Source organism: Coregonus lavaretus (assembly GCF_964263955.1).
Source record: "Coregonus lavaretus genome assembly, chromosome: 24".
NCBI lineage: Eukaryota > Metazoa > Chordata > Actinopteri > Salmoniformes > Salmonidae > Coregonus > Coregonus lavaretus.
Window position 1 is genome coordinate 18,538,162 of NC_140011.1, and position 23,752 is coordinate 18,561,913.

The 23,752-nt window shown below is 44.4% G+C and overlaps 1 protein-coding gene across 3 annotated transcripts in view; it reads left to right on the forward strand.

The window, feature by feature from the left end:
* The window catches only part of LOC311100003 (patatin-like phospholipase domain-containing protein 7), a 35,055-nt gene extending 20,084 nt beyond the window's left edge, over window positions 1-14,971 (forward strand). For 2 of the 3 annotated variants that reach the window (XM_084140732.1, XM_084140733.1), the window contains exons 19-35: window positions 562-675; window positions 1,191-1,257; window positions 1,410-1,559; window positions 2,084-2,147; window positions 2,307-2,475; window positions 3,889-4,071; window positions 5,152-5,270; window positions 7,467-7,623; window positions 8,131-8,247; window positions 8,566-8,635; window positions 8,928-9,044; window positions 10,929-11,077; window positions 11,472-11,624; window positions 11,812-11,931; window positions 12,172-12,259; window positions 12,895-13,013; window positions 13,329-14,971. In XM_084140732.1, the coding sequence (XP_083996858.1) occupies window positions 562-675; window positions 1,191-1,257; window positions 1,410-1,559; window positions 2,084-2,147; window positions 2,307-2,475; window positions 3,889-4,071; window positions 5,152-5,270; window positions 7,467-7,623; window positions 8,131-8,247; window positions 8,566-8,635; window positions 8,928-9,044; window positions 10,929-11,077; window positions 11,472-11,624; window positions 11,812-11,931; window positions 12,172-12,259; window positions 12,895-13,013; window positions 13,329-13,448 (2,076 nt within the window). In that variant the 3' untranslated portion in view covers window positions 13,449-14,971. Of the gene's footprint in view, window positions 1-561; window positions 676-1,190; window positions 1,258-1,409; window positions 1,560-2,083; window positions 2,148-2,306; window positions 2,476-3,888; window positions 4,072-5,151; window positions 5,271-7,466; window positions 7,624-8,130; window positions 8,248-8,565; window positions 8,636-8,927; window positions 9,045-10,928; window positions 11,078-11,471; window positions 11,625-11,811; window positions 11,932-12,171; window positions 12,260-12,894; window positions 13,073-13,328 lie in introns of all 3 variants that reach the window. The other variant, XR_014609774.1, reaches the window with a different exon arrangement.
* The last annotated feature ends 8,781 nt before the right edge of the window (window positions 14,972-23,752 follow it).

A 23,752-nucleotide genomic window follows, 5' to 3' on the forward strand; every position in this document is an offset into this window, starting at 1 on the left:
CAGAGGGTAGCCGTAGTTACGGTGTCCGTGAGGACAGATTCAGGAGAGCGTGGAATGCGCGTCAGGGATCCTGATGCTAGGATACAGAATTAGACCCTGTGTGTACCAGCACCACAGTGTTATTACAGAGAGAGATGAAAGGTGGTTGGCTGGCTGGTTGGTTGGCTGGTTGGTTGGCTGGCTGGCTGGTTGGCTGGTTGGCTGGCTGGTTGGCTGGCTGGTTGGCTGGTTGGTGCTGATGAAAATGGACAGGAGAATCACCGGGGCTTAAAAAGTCTGGCTCACCATGCTGTTTTTGATCCATTCCTCTGATCACAAGTTTTATCTTAAATAGTGATTTACATTTTCTGCACCAGTGAGTGCTTTTTTAACTAAATATGTTCCTATTTGTAGGGCTAAGATCACTTCAACTCCACATGAAAACAAGGAATGTGCAATGATTATTAAATCAATTGCAAGAGTGTTAAGGGTTAGTTTGGTGCATAGTCCCTATAATGATTGAGGGATGATTTGCAGTGTTGACCAATGGGAGCCTGTGGTGTTTGTTGTGTCCCCGCCCAGGTGGAGGCCCTGACCCATCAGAACAGAGCGACCACGGTGCATGCAGTACGGGACTCAGAGCTAGCCAAACTACCAGAGGGAGCACTCAGCTACATTAAGAGGAAGTTCCCACAGGTATGTAGGTCAACTGGCTTCATAGACTTAGATAGATGACTCTAATGCCCGAAAACAGGTTTTAACATTGTCAGCGCCATTGAGGATTTTCACCATTTGTGAAGTAGTTAACTGTGTGGGAAGGATCACATGATTCCATCAAGGTTTGGAGGGATCAGCCAATTTTAATTTGACTTGTGAGCAAACATTCCATAACTGCAGGTGGCAGTAAATCACCAACTGTGGCTTTATACCTGTTCAAACAACACACTCCAGGTGGCAGTATGCACCCTTTCAGTTTGTTTACCAACTCATAGAAGTAGTAGAATATTAAATGGACTACTTTAAAATAGAGATGGCCTCTACGGTGCTTTCACAGACGCCATAATGGGACAGATACAATTTGAGAAGTTTAATTTGGTCTATGACTGGTTTTCACTCACTCTCTCACTCTCTCTCTCTCACACACACACACACACCACTCAACACGCACGCACACACACACACATGCTGACGCTCTCTTTCTTGTGTTTTAGGTAGTCACGAGGTTGATCCACCTTCTTGGTCAGAAGATCCTTCAGCAGGTCAATGGCCCTCTGACAGGTGTGTGTGTGTGTGTGTGTGTGTGTGTGTGTGTGTACAGGCATCTGTTCTACCCAGAAGGCTTGAACTCCTTCTTTACCTGCTATGTGTAATATGTCTTTATGATAATGTTGCTCTCTCCATCCATGGCTGTGTGTCTGTCCTCCTCCCAGCTCGGAGCCTGGCCCTGCACACCCCAGGCAGTAAGTGGGATGCAGGGAACCCGGCTTCCAACCTGTCCACTGTCACCGTGCTGCCTGTGTCTGAGGAGGTGCCTCTCACAGCCTTCACACTGGAGCTGCAGCACGCACTCATCACCATTGGTAACCACACACACACACACACATTCCACCTCTCTCTTCATCAAGTTAGTTCAAGGCTGTCTAGACAGTGCAGTTCAGCAGTGCTGCCCTTCCATAGATTTCTCAGCTATATAGATAAGGGGGGGGGTGACATTGTGTTTATGCCCGGGTGCTCGTTCCTATGATTTAATACTCTGCTGGAGCTGAGTTAATGATCTCCATTCATGGGGACCTTGAATTGTCCGTCCTCCCCAGTAGAATGAGCTGAGTCTGTGTCAGCGTTGTGCCAGTTCATCGCTTCCAAAGCTTTAGCGCCTTGGGAATGATATGAGTTAGTACGGTTGTACTATGGCTGTGTATTTATTCCTCGTCTCGTTTCTGTTTTATTTATTATCTTTAACTCTGCATTGTTGGAAAAGGACCCGTAAGTAAGCAGTTCACTGTTAGTCGACACCTGTTGTTTACCAAGCATGTGACAAATACAATGTAATTTGATTTAGTTATGCCTTTTCCACAGACCTGACCTAAATTGTCCTTCTTCATAGGCCCCACACTTCTACTGACCAGCGACAGCATCAAGCAGCGCCTGGGAGCGGCCGCACTGGACAGGTGAGCTTGACTGAATGGGTATGTGTGCATCTTGAACTACTCACATGCATTATAAAGGGTTCCTTATATTTTTAAATAAGTAAATCACTGTCTCTCTCGCACTTCATCCTCTTGTGTCTCTGTCTCTGTCTGTGTGTGTCTTGTCTGTCTCTGTGTCAGTGTTCATGAGTATCGTCTGTCCAGTTGGCTGGGCCAGCAGGAGGATATCCACCGCATCGTGCTCTACCAGACCGACTACACCCTGACTCCCTGGACCCAGCGCTGTATCCGCCAGGCCGACTGCATCATCATTGTGGGACTGGGGGAGCAAGACCCCGCTGTGGGGGAGGTAAGGGGGGAACCAGGAGGGACTGGGGGCTCTGGGAGGGGAACTGATTTTGGAAAATAGAATTCTACTGAGCCATCCTATGAGTCTCAGTCACTTGTAACACATTTGGACTGTACAGAATAATTTATGATTTTTATGTGCTTTCACTTAGTGCGACTGGAGACAGATGATTTAGCAATACGTTTGCGTGCGTTTTGCTGAGACTGCAACTACGTGACCACACTTACTAAATTTGCATTGCCTTTGAATATCTTCAGAGGCAGCAAAAGCTTCAGAAGCAGAGGAAAGCGGCCCCTCTCCTGGGGTGTAATCATTAGTATACACCGAGGCAAACAGTTGCAACGAAAACAAGAGTTTCTATTGGATAAATTCCGGTAGGTTGCTCCCTGTTTTGTCAGACAGACAGACAGACAATGAGCAGGGGAGACAAACGAACAAAACAGGGAGGGACCTCCCGTTTTTGTTGCAAAACTAGCATTTGGAGAGGTTAGCTAGCTTAGCGTGTTAGCATGATGCTTGGGGAGAGGTTAGCCAGCTTAGCGTATTAGCATGGTGCTTGGGGAGAGGTTAGCTACCTTAGCGTGTTAGCATGGTGCTTGGCAGAGCAGGCCACTGTGTCTGATGTGGGATTAGGGTCAGTGCAGATCCTTAGGTTCTTAAGTCATGTGTTTGCCGTGGGTTTTAAACAGGCTTAATGGCCAAACCTACAATGCATTGTATGTTTCTCAACCCTAGAGAGATAGAGAGCAGTGGGGATGGGTCGAGAGAATGAAAGGAGGTAGAGAAGGATGTGGGGGAAGAGGTGGAGATATATATATGAGGGTCTGAGTGGGCCATTTGGAGGAAAAGTAATTGCATCTACTGGAGAGGGAAAAATAGTATTGAAATAAGAATAGGGAAAGAATGGAGGTGTTCTCTTTAAAATGGAGTTGAAGACCGAACTGGAAGGTGGATCAATATTTGTTCATGCAGCAGAATTAGTCATAGCTTCTGGTTGATTGTATCTCCTCCTCACCCTCTCTACCCAGCTCAAACACCGGGTGTGCGTCCCAAATGGCACCCTATTCCTCACATAGTGCACTACTCCCTATGGGCCCTGGTCAAAAGTAGTGCTCTAAATGGGGGAAACGCTGCCATTTGGGACTTCATCTGGGACTTTGTGGTAAGGAACCTAATGACCGATTTTATACACTGTCTGAGGCTTGGTGGCAGGGTCTGATATGATATCCATTTACTGAGATAAAGAGAGGAAGGCCAACCAGACACAGACTCAAGTGGCTTGATACTATTGTGTAAGACACTCCTTTCTTCTCAGTATGTTGTATGCAGTATATGCCTGTTTAATTCTGGACAAACTATGCCCTACTTCTCCTTGGCCAACCTCTAGTTGACCCCTGACCTTTGACCCTGTAGTTGGAGCGTATGCTGGAAGGCAGTGCGGTGAGGGCCCAGAAGCAGCTGGTGTTGTTACACAGGGAGGACGGCCCCCCGCCCCAGGGCACTGTGGAGTGGCTCAACATGAGGAGCTGGATCTCTAGACACCTGCACCTCTCCTGCCCACGCAGGGTCTTCTCCAAGAGGAGCCTGCCCAAACTGGTACACACACACACACCTGATCTTCCCAAACTGGGCACACACACATCTGATCTACCAAAACTGCACACGCAATGTACAATTGGTACATTTTTCTTTAACGTTTAAACTGCCATTTTTGTATCAGTTTTCCGTTAAATAAATTCCACGTGAATTCACAATGCTGCTGCCAGCAACGGTTTGAGTCTCATGGTGTGTCCCTTTCAGATGGTAAAGCATTTCATCTGTACTACCATTACTGTACCTCAATTCCACCTCGCAAAGTTTGCTTTTCCTTCTCATTTAACTTCTTAATATATTGCCATACAGGACTTCACTGCCGTCACTTGCCTTTCTCTGCCATTTTTTCAACTGTTAACGATGATGACTTAGTGGTGAAGTGTCGACTCCAAAATAATTGACTCCTTGCACGTCGACTCCTGGCATCGACTCCCATTTGAGTGTCAAGATTAGTTTCCGTTAAGAATTGACTCCTAAGATTCAGTATTTTTGGAACGGAGGAGACTGATTAGTTGCCGTACTTCTGAGAACACAAACACTCACACAGAGCGAAGGGGGAGGGGCAGGTCGGCCACCAGGCAGAGCAGACAGTCAGAACCGTGCACTAGGCCAATCTATCAGCAATCAAAGCTGTGTCTCGCAATGGAATGCTGTGTCTCGCAACTTCAGTAAAGCAGGGCCTATCATAAATGAATAGGCTAGGATATTGAGAATGAGCGAGATGCAACACTTCAGTCACACATAGTATCTGCGCATGTGTAATGTTTCGCTTTATGCTGTTCACAGAGTGGTAGCCAGGGCACCAAAACAGCGGAGAAGTTGAGCATCGTGCTTCAACGCTCTTAGTTGTTGTGGAAATACTGTTTATTCTCTGCATTGACGTAAAACAAAAAACCCACAGTTTTTGCGTTAGGGGACTTTTGCTTAATGCTAAGCATCCCAATTTTGTTTTGACATTTAAATGTTCACGCCCCTAACCTTTAACTAAGGAAGAATTGCCTCACAACCCCACAGTTATTTCCAGTGTCCCACCATTTAAGAAACAGTGTTTTAATATCTGCTGTGTGTGGCTCTCCTCTCCAGATTGAGATGTATCAGCGTGTGTTCCAGAAACCAGCTGACCGCCACTCAGACTTCTCCCGCCTGGCCAGGGTCCTGACCGGGAACGCCATCGCCCTTATACTGGGGGGAGGAGGGGCCAGGTACGCCCCAATGACCCCTGATCTCTAACCTCTGACCTCTAGGTCACTGAAATCACTAGGCCCTATGTATAGTCACTATAGTCATTTCTATGAAGCCTTACCGGGGTGTGTGTGTTGTCTTTCCTAATGCATGAAACACTCAAAGCAGACTGCTTCCACTTTTCTGCCACATGTAATTCCTTGCTCATTTCATTTTCTCTTCTTCTCGTGTCTTTTTCTCTCTTCTCCTTCTGTTTGTCCTGTTTTTGTGTGTTGTGTTCAGGAGATGTTTCAAGGTTGGTTCCTCTGGTCTCTCTCTCTCAACTCGTGTCTTTTAAATGCTTTGTTTTAATATTTGTCTTGTTCCCCTTGGTGAATTTGGACTCGCGTTAAGCATGCGTAAATGGGAGGTACTTTCCTTTTCATGCCCCTTTCTCTCTGTGTATTCTGACCTTGAACTTAAGTATGAGAATAACATGCTATTCACCCGCTATTAGTTTGGGGTGATCAAAGAAATGAAGGTGTGGCGGAGGTGTGTCTGCAGATATTCCGTATTCTGACCTTGACTTAATTCCCCTAATAATTCAACCATCTTTACACGCGAGGAAACCATGAATAAGGTCGGGCGAACCTACCGGTTCCAAGTGGAAAAAGCATCTACTTTCTTTTTTCCGATAGAATCTCCATGCACTGTAATTTAGACATTTATAATAGCTATTGATTAGAGCTAGGTAAATTAGTAATCTGTTTGGAGAAGGGGATTGTAAATACACATATAGCAATTGTTTTAGAAAATCTTTCCTTATGATATAAATAGCTGTGCCGTTATTCAGAATTGTAATTGTATGCCCTCATAATTTGCAGGGATGACATTTGGAGACCCAGGCTTTTCTCTGTTTTATTAGACAATTTCTGTCATGTTAAATATTAGCCAGTATCGGGAGCCACCGTCCGTAATATCCACATATATTTATAACTGTCACTTTAGTGTTAGTTTCCTTCAATTTGTAGCCTACCTTTCCATTCCGTTTACCTTTTATTTCCTCTGTCACGTCTGTGTAGTTTTTCCGGTGGGTTGCTAGCAATAGCGGATCATATTAGGCTAATGTTGTGCAGTAATTTGGGACATGTGGCTTATTTGAATCATTATGGAACTCAGACCACACGTAGCAGTTTAAACCTGCAGCCTGGCGCACAGTTCACAACGACTGGACCATTGTCATACAGTTCCATGATTAGGGTAGATTTATAGGATTATTGTTCAACCCATATTGTATACTTTTTTTTCGACCATCCAATATGTCATGCATTGAACTTAAATATGGCAACTTTCAGGATGAAGCAAACCACTGTATTTTTGATTCCTCAATATATTTTATGCATAGAGGCTCTTAACCCTGTTTTTTATGATTCATCAATACTTTCCAAACCCTATAATGTGCCTAAATATTTTTAAATCTACCAGTTGGTGCTGAAACAGAGACGAATATGCATACGTTTAGATGGCTTTCTTTTATTGATCCATATATTCTGAACCCGTTCTCTCAATGTCTTCTAGTGAGTCTGTCAACAAAACTTTAATTAACGGTACACCGTATTTAAAGGGAAGGCTTAAGATAAATGTACTGAAAACCCTATTGAATGCAAACTCCACGAGAAAATCTGTTGTCCAGCAAGTGGGAGGACTTTCAGTGGTTGAATTATTAAATGTATTCAGCGCGCGCAAGGGAACCACACCTGCAAATCCCGTTACGCACCTGCATAAGGTAAGTCTGAATACCAACTACTGAGAAGTGCGTAGGAAAGGCATGCGTAGGATAAGGCGTACATTTCCTAAGTCTGAATCGGGCCCCTTGTGAATTGGTGTGGTACTGGTGTTGACATACGTGGTAGTGTTAAACAAGTTGGTTACTTGGCAGTTACAATCTCTAACAGTACACATAAATGGAGATGAGTTGAGTCTGTTGTGTGAAACCATTTCCAAGAACCTGCAATGCAATCTGTTAGTACACCTGCCAGATACAGGGAAAACTGCAGAGGCTTGTTAGTCATCAGAACCACAAACATGATGATGAAAGCCAAGACATTACCTCAATCTACATTCCTATAAGTTTAATGAGGGAGCTTGTATGTTTATATGTGGTGTCTTTTGGAGTTAACATATTTAAAATGTCTCACTCTCTTTCCTCTCATACTCTCTCTCTCACTGTCTCTCAGGGGCTGTTCTCAGGTGGGTATCATGAATGCTCTGAGTGAGGCAGGGATCCCTGTGGACCTGGTAGGAGGTGTTTCCATCGGTTCCCTGATGGGGGCGCTGTATGCAGAGGACCGCAGTCACAGCCGCATGAGGATGAGGGCGCGAGAGTGGGCTATGGTGAGAGGAACTCACCACAGCTAGTCTCTTTCTCAATGTATCTTTCCTCGATTCCTCTGTCATTTTACATTTGACATTTTAGTCATTTAGTAGATGCTCTTATCCAGAGCGACTTACAGGAGCAATTAAGGTTGTGCCTTGCTCAAGGGCACATCAACAGATTTTTTTAGGTTACTGGCCCAACGCTCTTAACCGCTAGGCTACCTGCCGCCCCCCCCTGTCCTCACCGCCTTCTCCAAATGGAAGGACATTGTATCTTTTTATCCAAAATGCCTTGAGAAGGAGGCAAGGAGAGAGGACGCGAGGAATCGAGGAAAGACAAATTGAGAAATATTAATTTGATCTTCACTCAACCTTCATGTGTCACCTATTGGCAAGTGTTTACATTTTGGCCGGTCAACCTTGAAGACACAGTATTTTGACTTCAATGGGACAACTTGGTCAAATAAAGGTGAAATATGCATGTTGTCATCGATTTTTCCCGGTCTACTTGGCGGTGTATTGCAGGAGATGACGTCCATGTTTAAGAAGGTGTTGGATCTGACCTACCCCATCACTTCTATGTTCTCTGGCGCTGCCTTCAACTCCAGCATTTACACAGTGTTCCAGGGCAAGCAGATAGAGGTGAGAAACAAAGAAACCCTCACAGCACAGTTGGACTTAGACGGTCTTGGGACTCTCTTGTAAAAGGCATTTTTCATCTTAATGTGATCACCTGTGTAAACAGAGTAGATTAAATACATCAATTAAAAAATTGCCTGTTGTATACGGTCTGATAAAGATTTAACTTATTATATCAACCTAATAAGAAAAGGAGCTTGCTTCGAAATGCGTCAGCAATAAATATAATTGAGGGGAATTAAGCTGCCGCCCTGAACCTTCTTTTACAATTGCAATATCAACATGACCATTTAATGACTAGTGGTGCTGTTGTTTGTGCAGGACCTGTGGATCCCTTATTTCAACATCACCACTGACATCACTGCCTCCACCATGAGAGTGCACACTGACGGTTAGGCCTCCAAGCTCTGTGTGTGTCTCTTCTCTCTCTCTCTCTCTCACCCTCTCTCTCACCCCCTCTCACACTCTCTCTCTCTCTCTCTCACTCTCTCTCTCTCTCTCTCACCCTCTCTCTCTCTCTCTCTCACCCTCTCTCTCTCTCTCTCTCACCCTCTCTCTCTCACACCCTCTCTCTCTCTCTCACCCTCTTTCCTTCTCTGTTTTAACTGATCAGAAATTGGATTGTGAAGAAGGCACCTCTCCCTCTTTTATCCACCTCCATATGTCAATTTCCCCTCTCTCAGGTTCTCTTTGGAGGTACGTGCGTGCCAGCATGTCTCTCTCTGGCTACCTGCCCCCTCTATGTGACCCTAAAGACGGACACCTGCTGATGGACGGCGGCTACATCAACAACCTGCCAGGTCAGCAACACACACACACACACACACACACACACGAACACACACTGCAGTGGCAAGGTAAGACAAGGTGGGGATCGGCATAGGTTACATATGGTTAAGGCCTCCTTCTCACTCACAAACGCGTACAACACACAGACTACTTCTCTCCTGCTCAGCAATGTACTACTAATTATTATTTGGTGGGTGGTTATATTTGTCCTATGTACAATGAGGGAATTAAGTATTTGATCCCCTGCTGATTTTGTACGTTTGCCCACTGACAAAGACATGATCAGTCTATAATTTTAATGGTAGGTTTATTTGAACAGTGAGAGACAGAATAACAACCAAAAAATCCAGAAAAACGCATGTCAAAAATGTTATAAATTGATTTGCATTTTAATGAGGGAAATAAGTATTTGACCCCCTCTCAATCAGAAAGATTTCTGGTCCCAGGTGTCTTTTATACAGGTAACGAGCTGAGATTAGGAGCACACTCTTAAAGGGAGTGCTCCTAATCTCAGCTGGTTACCTGTATAAAAGACACCTGTCCTCAGAAGCAATCAATCAATCAGATTCCAAACTCTCCACCATGGCCAAGACCAAAGAGCTCTCCAAGGATGTCAGTGACAAGATTGTAGACCTACACAAGGCTGGAATGGGCTACAAGACCATCGCCAAGCAGCTTGGTGAGAAGGTGACAAAAGTTGGTGCGATTATTCGCAAATGGAAGAAACACAAAATAACTGTCAATTTCCCTCGGCCTGGGGCTCCATGCAAGATCTCACCTCGTGGAGTTGCAATGATCATGAGAACGGTGAGGAATCAGCCCAGAACTACACGGGAGGATCTTGTCAATGATCTCAAGGCAGCAGTTACCATAGTCACCAAGAAAACAATTGGTAACACACTACGCCATGAAGGACTGAAATCCTGCAGCGCCCGCAAGGTCCCCCTGCTCAAGAAAGCACATATACAGGCCCGTCTGAAGTTTGCCAATGAACATCTGAATGATTCAGAGGAGAACTGGGTGAAAGTGTTGTGGTCAGATGAGACCAAAATCGAGCTCTTTGGCATTAACTCAACTCGCCGTGTTTGGAGGAGGAGGAATGCTGCCTATGACCCCAAGAACACCATCCCCACCGTCAAACATGGAGGTGGAAACATTATGCTTTGGGGGTGTTTTTCTGCTAAGGGGACAGGACTACTTCACTGCATCAAAGGGACGATGGACGGGGCCATGTACCGTAAAATCTTGGGTGAGAACCTCCTTCCCTCAGCCAGGGTATTGAAAATGGGTCGTGGATGAGTATTCCAGCATGACAATGACCCAAAACACACGGCCAGGGCAACAAAGGAGTGGCTCAAGAAGAAGCACATTAAGGTCCTGGAGTGGCCTAGCTAGTCTCCAAACCTTAATCCCATAGAAAATCTGTGGAGGGAGCTGAAGGTTCGAGTTGCCAAACGTCAGCCTCGAAACCTTAATGACTTGGAGAAGATCTGCAAAGAGGAGTGGGACAAAATCCCTCCTGAGATGTGTGCACACCTGGTGGCCAACTACAAGAAATGTCTGACTTCTGTGATTGCCAACAAGGGTTTTGCCACCAAGTACTAAGTCGTGTTTTGCAGAGGGGTCAAATACTTATTTCCCTCATTAAAATGCAAATCAATTTATAACATTTATTTACATTTTCTGGATTTTGTTGTTGTTATTCTGTCTCTCACTGTTCAAATAAACCTACCATTAAAATTATAGACTGATCGTGTCTTTGTCAGTGGGCAAACGTACAAAATCAGCAGGGGATCAAATACTTAATTCCCTCACTGTACAAGTGTAAAATGTAGAACTCCTAAATGTTCATTGTTACTGTCTAAGCCCTAAGCCTGCCTCTGCCCCTCTCCCAGCGGACGTGGCTCGCTCCATGGGTGCCAAGGTGGTGATCGCCATAGACGTGGGCAGCCAGGATGAGACCAACCTCACCAACTACGGCGACTCGCTCTCCGGCTGGTGGCTGCTATGGAAACGTCTCAACCCACTGGCAGAGAAAGTCAAGGTGAGCCTCTCTCACAGCACTGTATAGGACTACAGCCTCAGGTACTGTGTAAACCTAAAGATATGGTGTAATTATATGGCATTCATGTTTTGTCCTACTTTGCAATTCATTTCTATGAAATTGTATTGGGTTCATATCGGAGTGAAAATAATGTTGTCTTTCACTAAGAATATTTATGCAATTTTTCAATAACTCGGAATGTATAGGGTTACTTAGTATGTGTCCCAAATGGTACCCTCTTCCCTATTTAGTGCTCTACTTTTGCTCTGGTCAAAAGTTGTGCACTACATAAGGAATAGGGTGCCGTTTTGGACACAATAGACACTGGAGGTATGTGCACAGTTGTAACCCTGCTGTGCTAAGTGTTGTGGTATTTTACCTTTGACCCCTGTAGGTGTTGAACATGGCAGAGATTCAGACGCGGCTGGCATACGTGTGCTGTGTGCGTCAGCTGGAGTCGGTGAAGAGCAGTGACTACTGCGAGTACATCAGACCGCCCATAGACCGCTACCGCACACTGGAGTTTGGCAAGTTCGACGAGATCGCTGTGAGTCTCTCTCGGTCTTTGACTTGGGCAGTCAGTCTCTGTCATTCTCTTTCTCGCTTTTGCTTCCTCTCGCTCACCCCCCCCCCCCCCCTTTAGCTACATTACATTCAATGTGTGTGAGTATTATGTGTGTGTGTGAGTATTGTGTGTGTGTGTGTGTGTGTGTGTGTGTGTGTGTGTCCTGCAGGAGGTGGGCTACCAGCATGGCAAGACGGTGTTTGACGTTTGGAGTCGCAGTGGAGTGGTGGAGAAGATGCTGAAGGACCGCCACCAGGAGGAGTTTCACAACACACACAGCAACAACAACGTGAGGGAGGGAGGGAGGGAGGGAGCTATAAAGGAAGAAAAACCTCACTCACTATTAGAGAAGGAGTTGCAGACATCATACTTTTACAGAGTTTTGATTATGCCGTTTTTTTAAAGGAGTGCTTTATATATGACTAGATAATGGAGAATTGTGTATTTTAATGCTATTATTCTGAATGATTTCTGTATGAGGCCTCTAGTGAATGACACCTGTGTGCTGTCTGTCCTATGTGATCTGCAGGGACCTGTGACCTGTCCCAATGCCTCCTTCACTGACCTGGCAGAGATCGTGTCCCGCATCGAGCTGGCCAAACCAGCTCTGGTCGACGGTGAGACTGGCAGATGATCTGATCTGCACATAGAGCAGCAGAGTGCTATGGAGGTCAAACAGGCATTATAAGGTGTAGGCCTATAACAACAAGGCCACAGTACCACATGTCCTCTGGGACCCCAGCTATTTGGCAACAAGAGAGGGGAAAGCTGTAACTGTCTTGTTTTAACTGTAAAATGCCTTTTTTTTTATTGCCAGCTGGGAAGAGGCTGCGAGCCAGTAGCTAGTTAGCTGTCGACCTTCCTGTTACCATCACAGCTGGAGTAATTTAATATTTATGTTTTTAATGCCGCTCTGCTAGCTTTTCACCCCCCCTCCCCTCTCTTTCATGGGTTTGGCACTCTGCCTCCTGCTGTCCTGGGGAAGATAGAAAATAAGCCTATCTTGTCTTTCTCCTTGCTTGTTGTTGTTGACTATTGTCTGGGCTCTGTGAATGCTGCCACACTCACTTAGCAGATACATTTGTTTCAGAGCGACAAGATGGTTGGTTAAATTATGATTCATATGCAGCTATGACTGTTCCTGTACACACCCCACCTTCCTCCTTTCATCACCCCTATCCACTCTTCATGCACCTTTCCATCTCTCTCCACCCCGCCACGCTTCCCTCTCCATTACCCTTCCTTATCTCAGAGGAGTCCGACTACCCCACAGACTATGAGGAGGAGGCGGTGGAGAGTGCCTACTCAGACTTTGAGCTGTCCAATCACTACAGCGAACACACCACTGAGGGGGAGGAGACTGCAGACACGGTGCGGTGAAGGGTTTCCATTTTCCCATTTGAGTCATTTAGCAGACGCTATTATCCAGAGTGAGTGCATATATTTTTGTACTAGTCCCCCTTGGGAATTGAACCCACAATCCTGGCATTGCAAGCGCCATGCTCTACCAACTGAGCTACACAGGACAATGTTGATGCTTTTTTAACTCTGTATTGCATGACAGTGTAAAATAAGAGGACATTTTAGGACTTGGGCCGTCTTGTCACTTTCTCTCTCCTTTTTGAGACTTTTAAGCCTGAGATCAGCCTAATGACATATCAGCTAATCACTGTGTCTCATCCTCAGGATGAAGAGCTGCTGGACATGGGGAGAAGACGTCGCCCTCCTCCCCCAGGCTCTAGCAACGTGAGCCCCCTCTCCTCCCCCCACACCATGCCTACAGCCCCACCCCTTGGAGGAAACTGAGGGGAACCCCACTGCTGAGCGAAGACCAGGCCTAGAGTCACTGAACCCTGACTCTCCGGCTGTCTGTCCCTCCAGCACTAGCGCTAACACAGTGCCTTACAGACCCACAACAAATACAGGACCAACTCTTTTTACCGGTCTCCAGTCAATGTATGATCCTATTCCCGTCTGAGTTCTGACTGATAATATAAATCATTCTGGTCCAATGGGACACAAGCTGGGAGGTGATGAAGATGTGGCAGTATTTTCTGTAATGGCTGCCTACTGGTTTTTGGAGCTCACACCTTCTGTAAGCCTCCCGTCAGCCTCAGTGTCTGGGGTACTAGGTTGCGATAAAACAAGAAGAAAAGGGGAGACTCTTTCCGGTCATGGGTATGGCCGCAGTTCGGCGGCAATTCGACATGCACAGTGTGACGGGAATGGACACAAAGAAGAAGCGCTCATGCAGCCACTTCAAACAATCCTTTCTTCTGGGTAGCTCCAGTTTATTCTCATCTGTTTTCTGGCTTCAATCAATTAGATGAGGGGGTGGTTAAATGTAAACTACAGTGTTAATGCTATATAGCATTTATATATGCACAGGCACATCCAAGACAGCTGGACAATGGACCAGTGTAACACACAGCTGATTTGACTAATGAATTATTAGCCTTTACGTACCTCTACAGCTAACCTCATAGATGTACTCACACAACATTAAGCAAATCAATGCAATGTATTTTTTTACGTGTGTTTATCCGTGTGGTGCAGTATAAAGCAGTGCCTTTAACTCAGCTGATATTGATGCTAGCACCAGTAGCCTTACATTGTGTTGTAGATCATGGAAAGTCCCTTTGGTACAGTCCCCTGAGGTTGTAAGATTGCGTCCCAAATGGCACCCTATTCCTTTTATAGTGCACTACTTTTGACCAGGGCCCATAGGGCTCGGATCAAAAGTAGTGCGTTATATAGAGGATAGGATGCCACTTGGGACTCAACAATGGAGCAGAGACACAGGATGTGTGTGTGAGCATGTCAGTAACAGTAGGTTGTAAGATGAATGTGTTACAGTGTGGAAATCCCTTCAGCTCTTGAAGGTGATACTGTATTGCCAATGTGGTACAATAAACGGGAGCATATTTCATTAATTTGCTAAATGGGAAGTGCGGTTGGATAATGATCGATGACCACAGTAAAATAATTACATGTAATATTTGAATGTGGTGCCACAGTTTATATAAAATGCATGCATATGTTCAGTGAATGGAACAAACCTTTTTGTGACCCTTACTGAACTAAACTGGACAACTTGACTATTTAACAGATTTCAAGCTATTTAATTGTGCCTTTGATAGTGACTGACTCATATGCTGATAGTTGAACTTGAATGTTGAGCACGGTTTGCCAACGACCATGTAAAACTGAAGGACTCCTGTACCATTGACGTGTTGCTTCTGTGTGGATTATTTGTACCAGATAATTGATGTTTTTGATAATCCAGTGTATAACACTATTTACTAATAATAAACCACTTGGTTAGCTGAGTCTTGATTTTGTCTCTCTTTACATTGTTTGTGTCTATTTTTCCAGCTTTGTACTAATAAGGAGGGGATTTGTTTAAGGGCCCAATGCAGCTGTTTAAAAAAAATCTCTATCAAATAATTTCTGGGTAACAATTAAGTACCTTACTGCGATTGTTTTCAATTCAAATAGTCAAAAAGAAACAAAATAGCTTTTTAGCAAGATCAATTTCTCAAGCAATAATTTTTCTGGAACTCTGGGAGTGGTCTGAGTGGGGAGGGGAAAAGTAGCTGTTATTGGCAGAGGTTCTGAACTCTTTCTTATTGCTCTCTTAAAGCTGCAATATTTAACTTTTTTGGCGACCTGACCAAATTCCCATTTACGTGTGTTAGAAGCGGTACATTTGTTCTGTGTGCTTTTTCTAGGCTTCCCATTTTTGCATCTTTTACTTGTGTGCTTTGTACACCAGCTTCAAACAGCTGAAAATACAATATTTTATAATACAATATATTAATCAGCGGTTTAGATGGTACAATGATTCTCTACTTGCTTGTTTTGTCACAAACTACACTGAACAAAAATATAAACGCAACATCAACAATTTGAAAGATTTTACTGAGTTACAATTCATAAGGAAATCAGTCAATTGAAATACATTCATTAGGCCCTAATCTATGGATTTCACATTACTGAGGATACAGATATGCATATGTTGGTACAGATACACGACATGCTCATCGAACATCTCATTCCAAAATCATGGGCATTAATATGGAGTTGGTCCCCCCCTTTGCTGCTATAACAGCCTCCACTCTTCTGGAAAGGCGTTCCACTAGATGTTGGAACATTGCTGCAGGGACTTGCTTCCACTCAGCCACAAGCGCATTAGTGAGGTCGGGCACTGATGTTGGGCGATTAGGCCTGGCTCGCAGTCGGCGTTCCAATTCATCCCAAAAGTGTTCGATGGGGTTGAGGTCAGGGTTCTGTGAAGGCCTGTCAAGTTCTTCCACAACGATCTCAACAAAACATTTCTGTATGGACCTTGCTTTGTACACAGGGGCATTGTCATGCTGAAACAGGAAAGGGCCTTCCCTAAACTGTTGCCACAAAGTTGGAAGCACAGAATGTTCTAGAATGTCATTGTATGCTGTAGTATTAAGATTTCCCTTCACTGGAACTAAGGGGTCTAGCCCGAACAGCCCCAGACCATTATTCCTCCTCCACCAAACTTTACAGTTGGCACTATGCATTCGGGCAGGTAGCGTTCTCCTGGCATCCGCCAAATCCAGATTTGTCCATCGGACTGCCAGATGGTGAAGTGTGAATCGTCACTCCAGAGAACGCGTTTCCACTGCTCCAGAGTCCAATGGCGGCGAGCTTTACACCACTCAAGCCAACGCTTGGCATTGCGCATGGTGATCTTAGGCTTGTGTGCGGCTGCTCAGCCTTTGAAACCCATTTCATGAAGCTCCTGACGAATGGTTCTTGTGCTGACGTTGCTTTCAGAGGCAGTTTGGAACTCGGTAGTGAGTGTTGCAACCAGTGGCGGCTCCTGAAAAAATTCTCAGGAGGTGCAATTTTTCTGATGATTTAGGTGACCTACACACATTTTAAAAAAGATATGTCCAGCAACAACATGAAGACAGGGGCAGCATATAAGTCAATACCAGAAGCATTTATTGACTGATCTCAAAAGTGTTGGCTTACCAGGGTTGGTGGAGCCCTCAGTTTCATCTTTGCCTCGCAAAGCTAACTCAAACACTCCGCAAAACTTCACACACTGGATTAGCCGGCTGAGGATGTGGCGGTTCTTGCTAATGTCGTAGTAAATATATTTGTTATAGTGAATATGGAATATGATATGTTGAGTAAAATGTTGTGCTAAGATCTATTTAGGTCAGGAGCTGGTTATAAGTTCTGTTCCTATCCAATAACAATGGACAAAAGGGTCCTATCTTGTCAGCCTTGTCAGCAGGTGGCCAAGGACAACACCCACGCCATAGGCCTCTCAGTTCTTCCAACTCACGAGTTCTTGCTCTGAGGACACACACACACACAAACACACACACACACACATCATCACTGTTAAACACACACACATACACACACACACACACATCATCACTGTTAAACACACACACACACACACACACACAAAAATCCCCTCTCTTAGGCTGAACATTTGAAGACAGAGAACCCGACTCAGAGCCAATGCAACAGTGACAGTAGCCTGGAGGGGACCTCGCCCAACTCATCAGGACCAATCAGAAGATCAGAACTACTAGATTCAACCTACTTCATTTATTGCATAAAATGTCTGCACACAATGTTTCAGGGCTCTCTTCAGATAATAATAATAATAATAATAATAATATGCCATTTAGCAGACGCTTTTATCCAAAGCGACTTACAGTCATGCGTGCATACATTTTTGTGTATGGGTGGTCCCGGGGATCGAACCCACTACCTTGGCGTTACAAGCACCATGCTCTACCAGCTGAGCTACAGAAAGTGGATACTCATGGATGCGCATTGCAATTGTAAAATGTCAACACAATTGGAGACACCACGTCATTTTTGGAGACATGTTATTGACAGTAAACTATTGTAGATGCGACTGCTAACTAAATAAAACATTTTAGCTGGCTAGCTAATCATCTTAGCTAAATGTGGGGCAAACAATTCAGTTATTTACCGTTAATTTGAGGGATTGGGGTGAAAGAAATCGAGTTACATAGTGATACTTTACGATATACTGTATTGACAATATCGCAATATTTTAGCGCTAGTTGGCTGTACCTGCACCAAAACACCATTATTGTTCCTTCATAGCTTGTTCTCAATCTTTTCACATTGGGAGCCAATTTGTTTTCAGCACTTTTATTTCCATGACTGATCAAAACTCGTTCTCATGGCTTTCTGATCCCTCTGCAACAGACATATGGTGCGCAATAAAATCACAGTATCGAATCGCAATACGTATAGAATCATGAGACTCGCAATGCTGATGCATATATCTTATCGTGAGGTTCCTGGCAATTCCCAGCCCAAGTACATTTGCCACAACAAATCTCTTCGCTAGCAAACGCGATGTCTTCTCCAAAACGGCAATGTGTCTCCAGCAATGTTTACTTTTTTGACGTTCTATGGCATCTCCACTTTCCAAGCATATATGACCACATGTAATATTTTGGTAAGTGATGCAAATAGTGAACTATGTAGGGCCAGGATGTAAAATATATGTAGCTGCAGCAATTTCTCTTATCTGATATGGTAAGTAATGGGGCTTAATTTATAGCTCCCTAAGAGTTTGACGAACGGGTCCGTGAACGCGATTCCAGATATCTTTACCTCTGAATAAACTGCCTTTATTATACCATATCCACCCTGTCCAAAGTCTCTACTTGGTCTCAGTTCCAGTAAACTTGTGATTATCAACACTAACCTCATCGTTGTGGCGGCGGACAGCTAGCCTGTATCCCTCGTCATCCAGTTGAGTGAGTGGCAATGTCTTTTTTCGTTCGTACCAATTTTTGGAAAATCCTCGGGTGTAGGACTTTCCGCCTTTAGTAGAAACCTGTTGAATTATTAAATTTGGTCTGGGAGGTCCTAATTGTTTCGTTGCCAATTTATCTTCATTTGTTCGCCGACAAAAAGGAACTTCTTTCAAACAATCCGCTCTTTTCTCAGTTACGTTCATGGTTACGTAACGTATGACGAAAGCGCGTAAGTGCAAGCCCACAGACACCCATTGAGATTGTATTGAAGGCTCTGAAATTTGAAAAAAATAGATTTTACATGGGAGTCTATGACAGACTTCTGGGCGATTTTCAACCTGACTGAAATCGCCCCAAAAGGGGGGGGAGCCATTTGAAGCACGACTTTAGCCTGATTCGACATTTAGTGGCAGTGTGGCACTGTGGCAGATCAGACGTATAGATTACAACACTGATAACTACTGTTGCCGTGATATAATTGATTAGAAAAAAAATCCCTTCCTTTTCCCGTTTGGCAGTGCGTCGCCCATATCGCCCTATTGAACAGGCCGCCCCTGGTTGCAAATGAGGACAGATGATTTTTACGCATTACGCGCTTCAGCACTCGCCGGTCCCGTTTTGTTAGCTTGTGTGGCCTACCACTTCGCAGCTGAGCCATTGTTGCTTCTAGACGTTTACACTTCACAATAACAGCACTCACAGTTGATCGGGGCAGCTCTAGCAGGGCAGAGGTTTTATTAACTGACTTGTTGGAAAGGTGGCATCCTATGACGGTGCCACACTGAAAATCACTGAGCTCTTCAGTAAGGCCATTCTACTGCCAATGTTTGTCTATGGAGATTGTATGGCTGTGTGCTCGATTGTATACACCTGTCAGCAACAGGTGTGGCTGAAATAGCCGAATCCACTCATTTGGAGAGGTGTCCACATAATTTTGAATATATAGTGTACCTTAAAAAAATTAAGTAGGGGCGTGGATCAGAAAACCAGTCAGTATCTGGTGTGACCACCATTTGCCTCATGCAGCGCCACACATCTCCTTCGCATAGGCTGATGATTGTGGCCTGTGGACTGTTTTACCACTCCTCTTCAATGGCTGTGTGAAGTTGCTGGATATTGGCGGGAACTCGAACATGCTGTCGTACATGTCGATCCAGAGCATCCCAAACATGCTTAATGGGTGACATGTCTCGTGAGTATGCAGGCCATGGAAGAACTGGGACATTTTCAGCTGCCAGGAATTGTGTACAGAGAGATCCTTGCGACATGGGGCTGTGCATATCATGCTGAAACAGGAGGTGATGGCGGCGGATGAATGCATATCATGCTGAAACAGGAGGTGATGGCGGCGGATGAATGGTATGACAATGGGCCTCAGGATCTTGTCACGGTATCTCTGTGTATTCAAATTGCCATCGATAAAATGCAATTGTGTTCGATGTCCGTAGCTTATGCCTGCCCATGCCATAACCCCACTGCCACCATGGGGCACTCTGTTCACAACGTTGACAAAAGCAAACTGCTCGCCCACACGATGCCATACACGCTGTTTGCCATCTGCCCAGTACAGTTGAAACCGGGATTAATCCACTTCTCCAGCATGCCAGTGGCCATCGAAGGTGAGCATTTGCTCACTGAAGTCGGTGGGGGGAAGGTGGATGTGATCAGATGTGAGGAGTCCAGTACTGAATGTCTTCGACAGGACTTTAATCACACAGACGGATGGGCTTTTATGGGAATATGTGGGCTGAGGGGTCATTTTTGATTTATGGAAAGTTGATTTATGGAAAGTCATGCTTCATGGTCATACACCTCTTTGTCTCTCTGTCTCTCTCTCACTGACCAGTTCATCTGGGACACAGATGACTTAAACAGGTAAGTGGGTCCCTTTCAACGCTTCAGGTATTCGAATACCTTATTCTGACGCATGAACACGAATAGAAACATACAGACGCTCCAACTTCCTCAATTACATACCTACATAAACACTCACTTACAGTTTACATACACCTTAGCCAAATACATTAAAACTCAGTTTTTCACAATTCCTGACATTTAATCCTAGTAAAAATTCCCTGTCTTAGGTCAGTAAGGATCACCAATTTATTTTAAGAATGTGAAATGTCAGAATAATTGTAGAGAGAATGATTTATTTAAGCTTTTATTTCTTTCATCACATTCCCAGTGGGTCAGAAGTTTACATACACTCAAATAGTATTTGGTAGCATTGCCTTTAAATTGTTTAACTTGGGTCAAACGTTTCCACAAGCTTCCCACAATAAGTTGGGTGAATTTTGTCCCATTCCTCCTGACAGAGCTGGTATAACTGAGTCAGGTGGTAGGCCTCCTTGCTCGCACACGCTTTTTCAGTTCTGCCCACACATTTTCTATAGGATTGAGGTCAGGGCTTTGTGATGGCCATTCCAGTACCTTGACTTTGTTGTCCTTAAGCCATTTTGCCACAACTTTGGAAGTATGCTTGGGGTCATTGTCCATTTGGAAGACCCATTTGCGACCACGCTTTAACTTCCTGACTGATGTCTTGAGATGTTGCTTTAATATATCCACATAATTTTCCTTCCTCATGATGCAATCTATTTTGTGAAGTGCACCAGTCCCTCCTGCAGCAAAGCACCCCCACAGCATGATGCTGCCACCCCCGTGCTTTACGGCTGGGATGGTGTTCTTTGGCTTGCAAGCAACCCCCTTTTTCCTCCAAACATAACGATGGTCATTATGGCCAAACAGTTCTGTTTCTGTTTCATTAGACCAGAGGACATTTCTCCAAAAAGTACGATCTTTGTCCCCATGTGCAATTGCAAACCGTAGTCTAGCTTTTATATGGCGGTTTTGGAGCAGTGGCTTCTTCCTTGCTGAGCGGCCTTTCAGGTAATGTCGATATAGGACTCGTTTTACTGTGGATATAGATACTTTTATACCTGTTTCCTCCAGCATCTTCACAGGGTCCTTTGCTGTTTTTCTGGGATTGATTTGCACTTTTCGCACCAAAGTACGTTCATCTCTAGGAGATAGAACGCGTCTCCTTCCTGAGCGGTATGACGGCTGTGTGGTCCCATGGTGTTTATACTTGCGTACTATTGTTTGTACAGATGAACGTGGTACCTTCAGGCGTTTGGAAACTGCTCCCAAAGATGAACCAGAGTTGTGGAGGTCTACAATGTTTTTTCTGAGGTCTTGGCTGATTTATTTTGATTTTCCCATGATGTCAAGCAAAGAGGCACTGAGTTTGAAGGTAGGCCTTGAAATACATCCACAGGTACACCTCCAATTGACTCAAATGATGTCAATTAGCCCATCAGAAGCTTCTACAGCCATGACATCATTTTCTGGAATTTTCCAAGCTGTTTAAAGGCACAGTCAACTTAGTGTATGTAAACTTCTGACCCACTGGAATTGTGATACAGTGAATTATAAGTGAAATAATCTGTATGTAAACAATTGTTGGAAAAATTACTTGTGTCATGCACAAAGTAGATGTCCTAACCAACTTGCCAAAACTATAGTTTGTTAACAGGAAAGTGGTTGAAGTGGTTGAAAAACAAGTTTTAATGACTGTATGTAAACTTCCGACTTCAACTGTACATATAGTATGTCCATATGTTTACATGCAGGTAAACTCCCACACACTTCCTTTTACTCACATAGTCGCCTATGCACCATATTATGTTCAGTTGAGACAAAACCATGTTTATTTTGAACGTTATATATAGCAGTTTTTTTTATTAAATGGAGGTTGTTGATTAACTATTATGTGCTTCATTCTTTCCTCATTTAATCACTGCAATTGTTTGTTTGTAATTCTTTTTGATCTGTTCTTTGCCCCACTAAATCTTCTCAGGATTTTAAATGGAAAGAAATAAATTTCCTAAGAAAATTAGTTTTGATTAAACTTTTCTGTGTGCGCGTGCGCTTGCCCGGCCATGTTTTTTGGCACACTGGCTCAAAGGAGGATTAGATGTGTCATTTCCACAGATGCAGACTGGCCTTGTCTCCTCAAGGAGCTTTGAGTGAAATTAAGCCAAGCCCCATAGTTAAGGTCGTCCTGGACGAGTCACTTCATCTCATCTGTAAGAACTGAACATTGTCCTCCGACAGTTCATCTGCCAACCAGCCTGCAGACTTCTGTGCAGTAAGACTCTCTCTCCCAGTGTATCTCCCAGTGTATGTCTGCATCCCAAATAGCACCCTATTCCATATATAGTGCACAACTTTTGACCAGGGCCCATATGTAGGGAATAGGTTGCCATTTGGGAAACAGCCAATAGTATCTGTGTCTGTCTGTATTAGGGATAACATGACACCAATATCCCTTCACCTGAAAGGCACCAGGAAGAATCAGTGTTGTGACAAAAGCTGATTGCAATGTTTTCTTCTGAGTGAATGGGTGAATTGATGGGTAAGTTTGCCTTAAGACAGAATCCATTCATCCATAATAGTGCCTGGTTCTGTAGACAGGTGTAGCTTGTTCTGCCGTTGTTGAGCTTCCCATTTGTCTGCAGGGTTCAATACTTCTAGTAGATTAAAATGAGTGGGCAGTGGCCATGTCCTGTATATGATTTACCTCTCTCTGGCATTATGATCAGTGCCCACTGCTGCCCAGGCCAAAGCACTATAAGATTTGTTACCACAAGTTTTTTGCTGTCGTCCATGATGAGGCCCAGCAGCCTGCTCTGTCTGCTCTGTGGATTTACCGTGCTGCAGGTAATTCAAAATGACCTTAATCTTTGTGTTTGTGAATTTAGTTTTCCATCTGGGTCATGTCTGGATGTGGATCTTTTTTTTCTTTCCTTTTTTTTTACCATAGGCTGAAATAAGCAGGATACACAGTTCAAGGATGGGATGTTTTTCTGTATTTTTAAGATTAAGATTTAAGATCACTTTATTGGTCAATTGCACAATTGCAATGAAGGTCCAAACGAAATGTGACTCCAAAAGACACACATACCCAGTTTTTTTTGGAGAGGAGCGGGGCTGCCACATTGCCCACTGGGCACACACTGGTTGAATCAACGTTGTTTTCACGTGGAATAGAAGTTGAATTGACATCTGTGCCCTGTCGGTGGGCGCTCGGGGAGCTATTGTGGTGGTGGCTTAAGTGCCTTGCTCAAGGGCACACCGGCAGGCAATGGTTTCTAGGATTTGATACCAGCAGCCATCCGGCTGCCAGCTCACTTCCCGACAGATTTTTTCCGCCAGACCTGTGATTTCAACTGGCAGCCCTCCGGTTGCTGGCTTGCCTCTCTAACCACTAGGCGATAATTCCCTCTCTCAACTAAATGCAGTCCA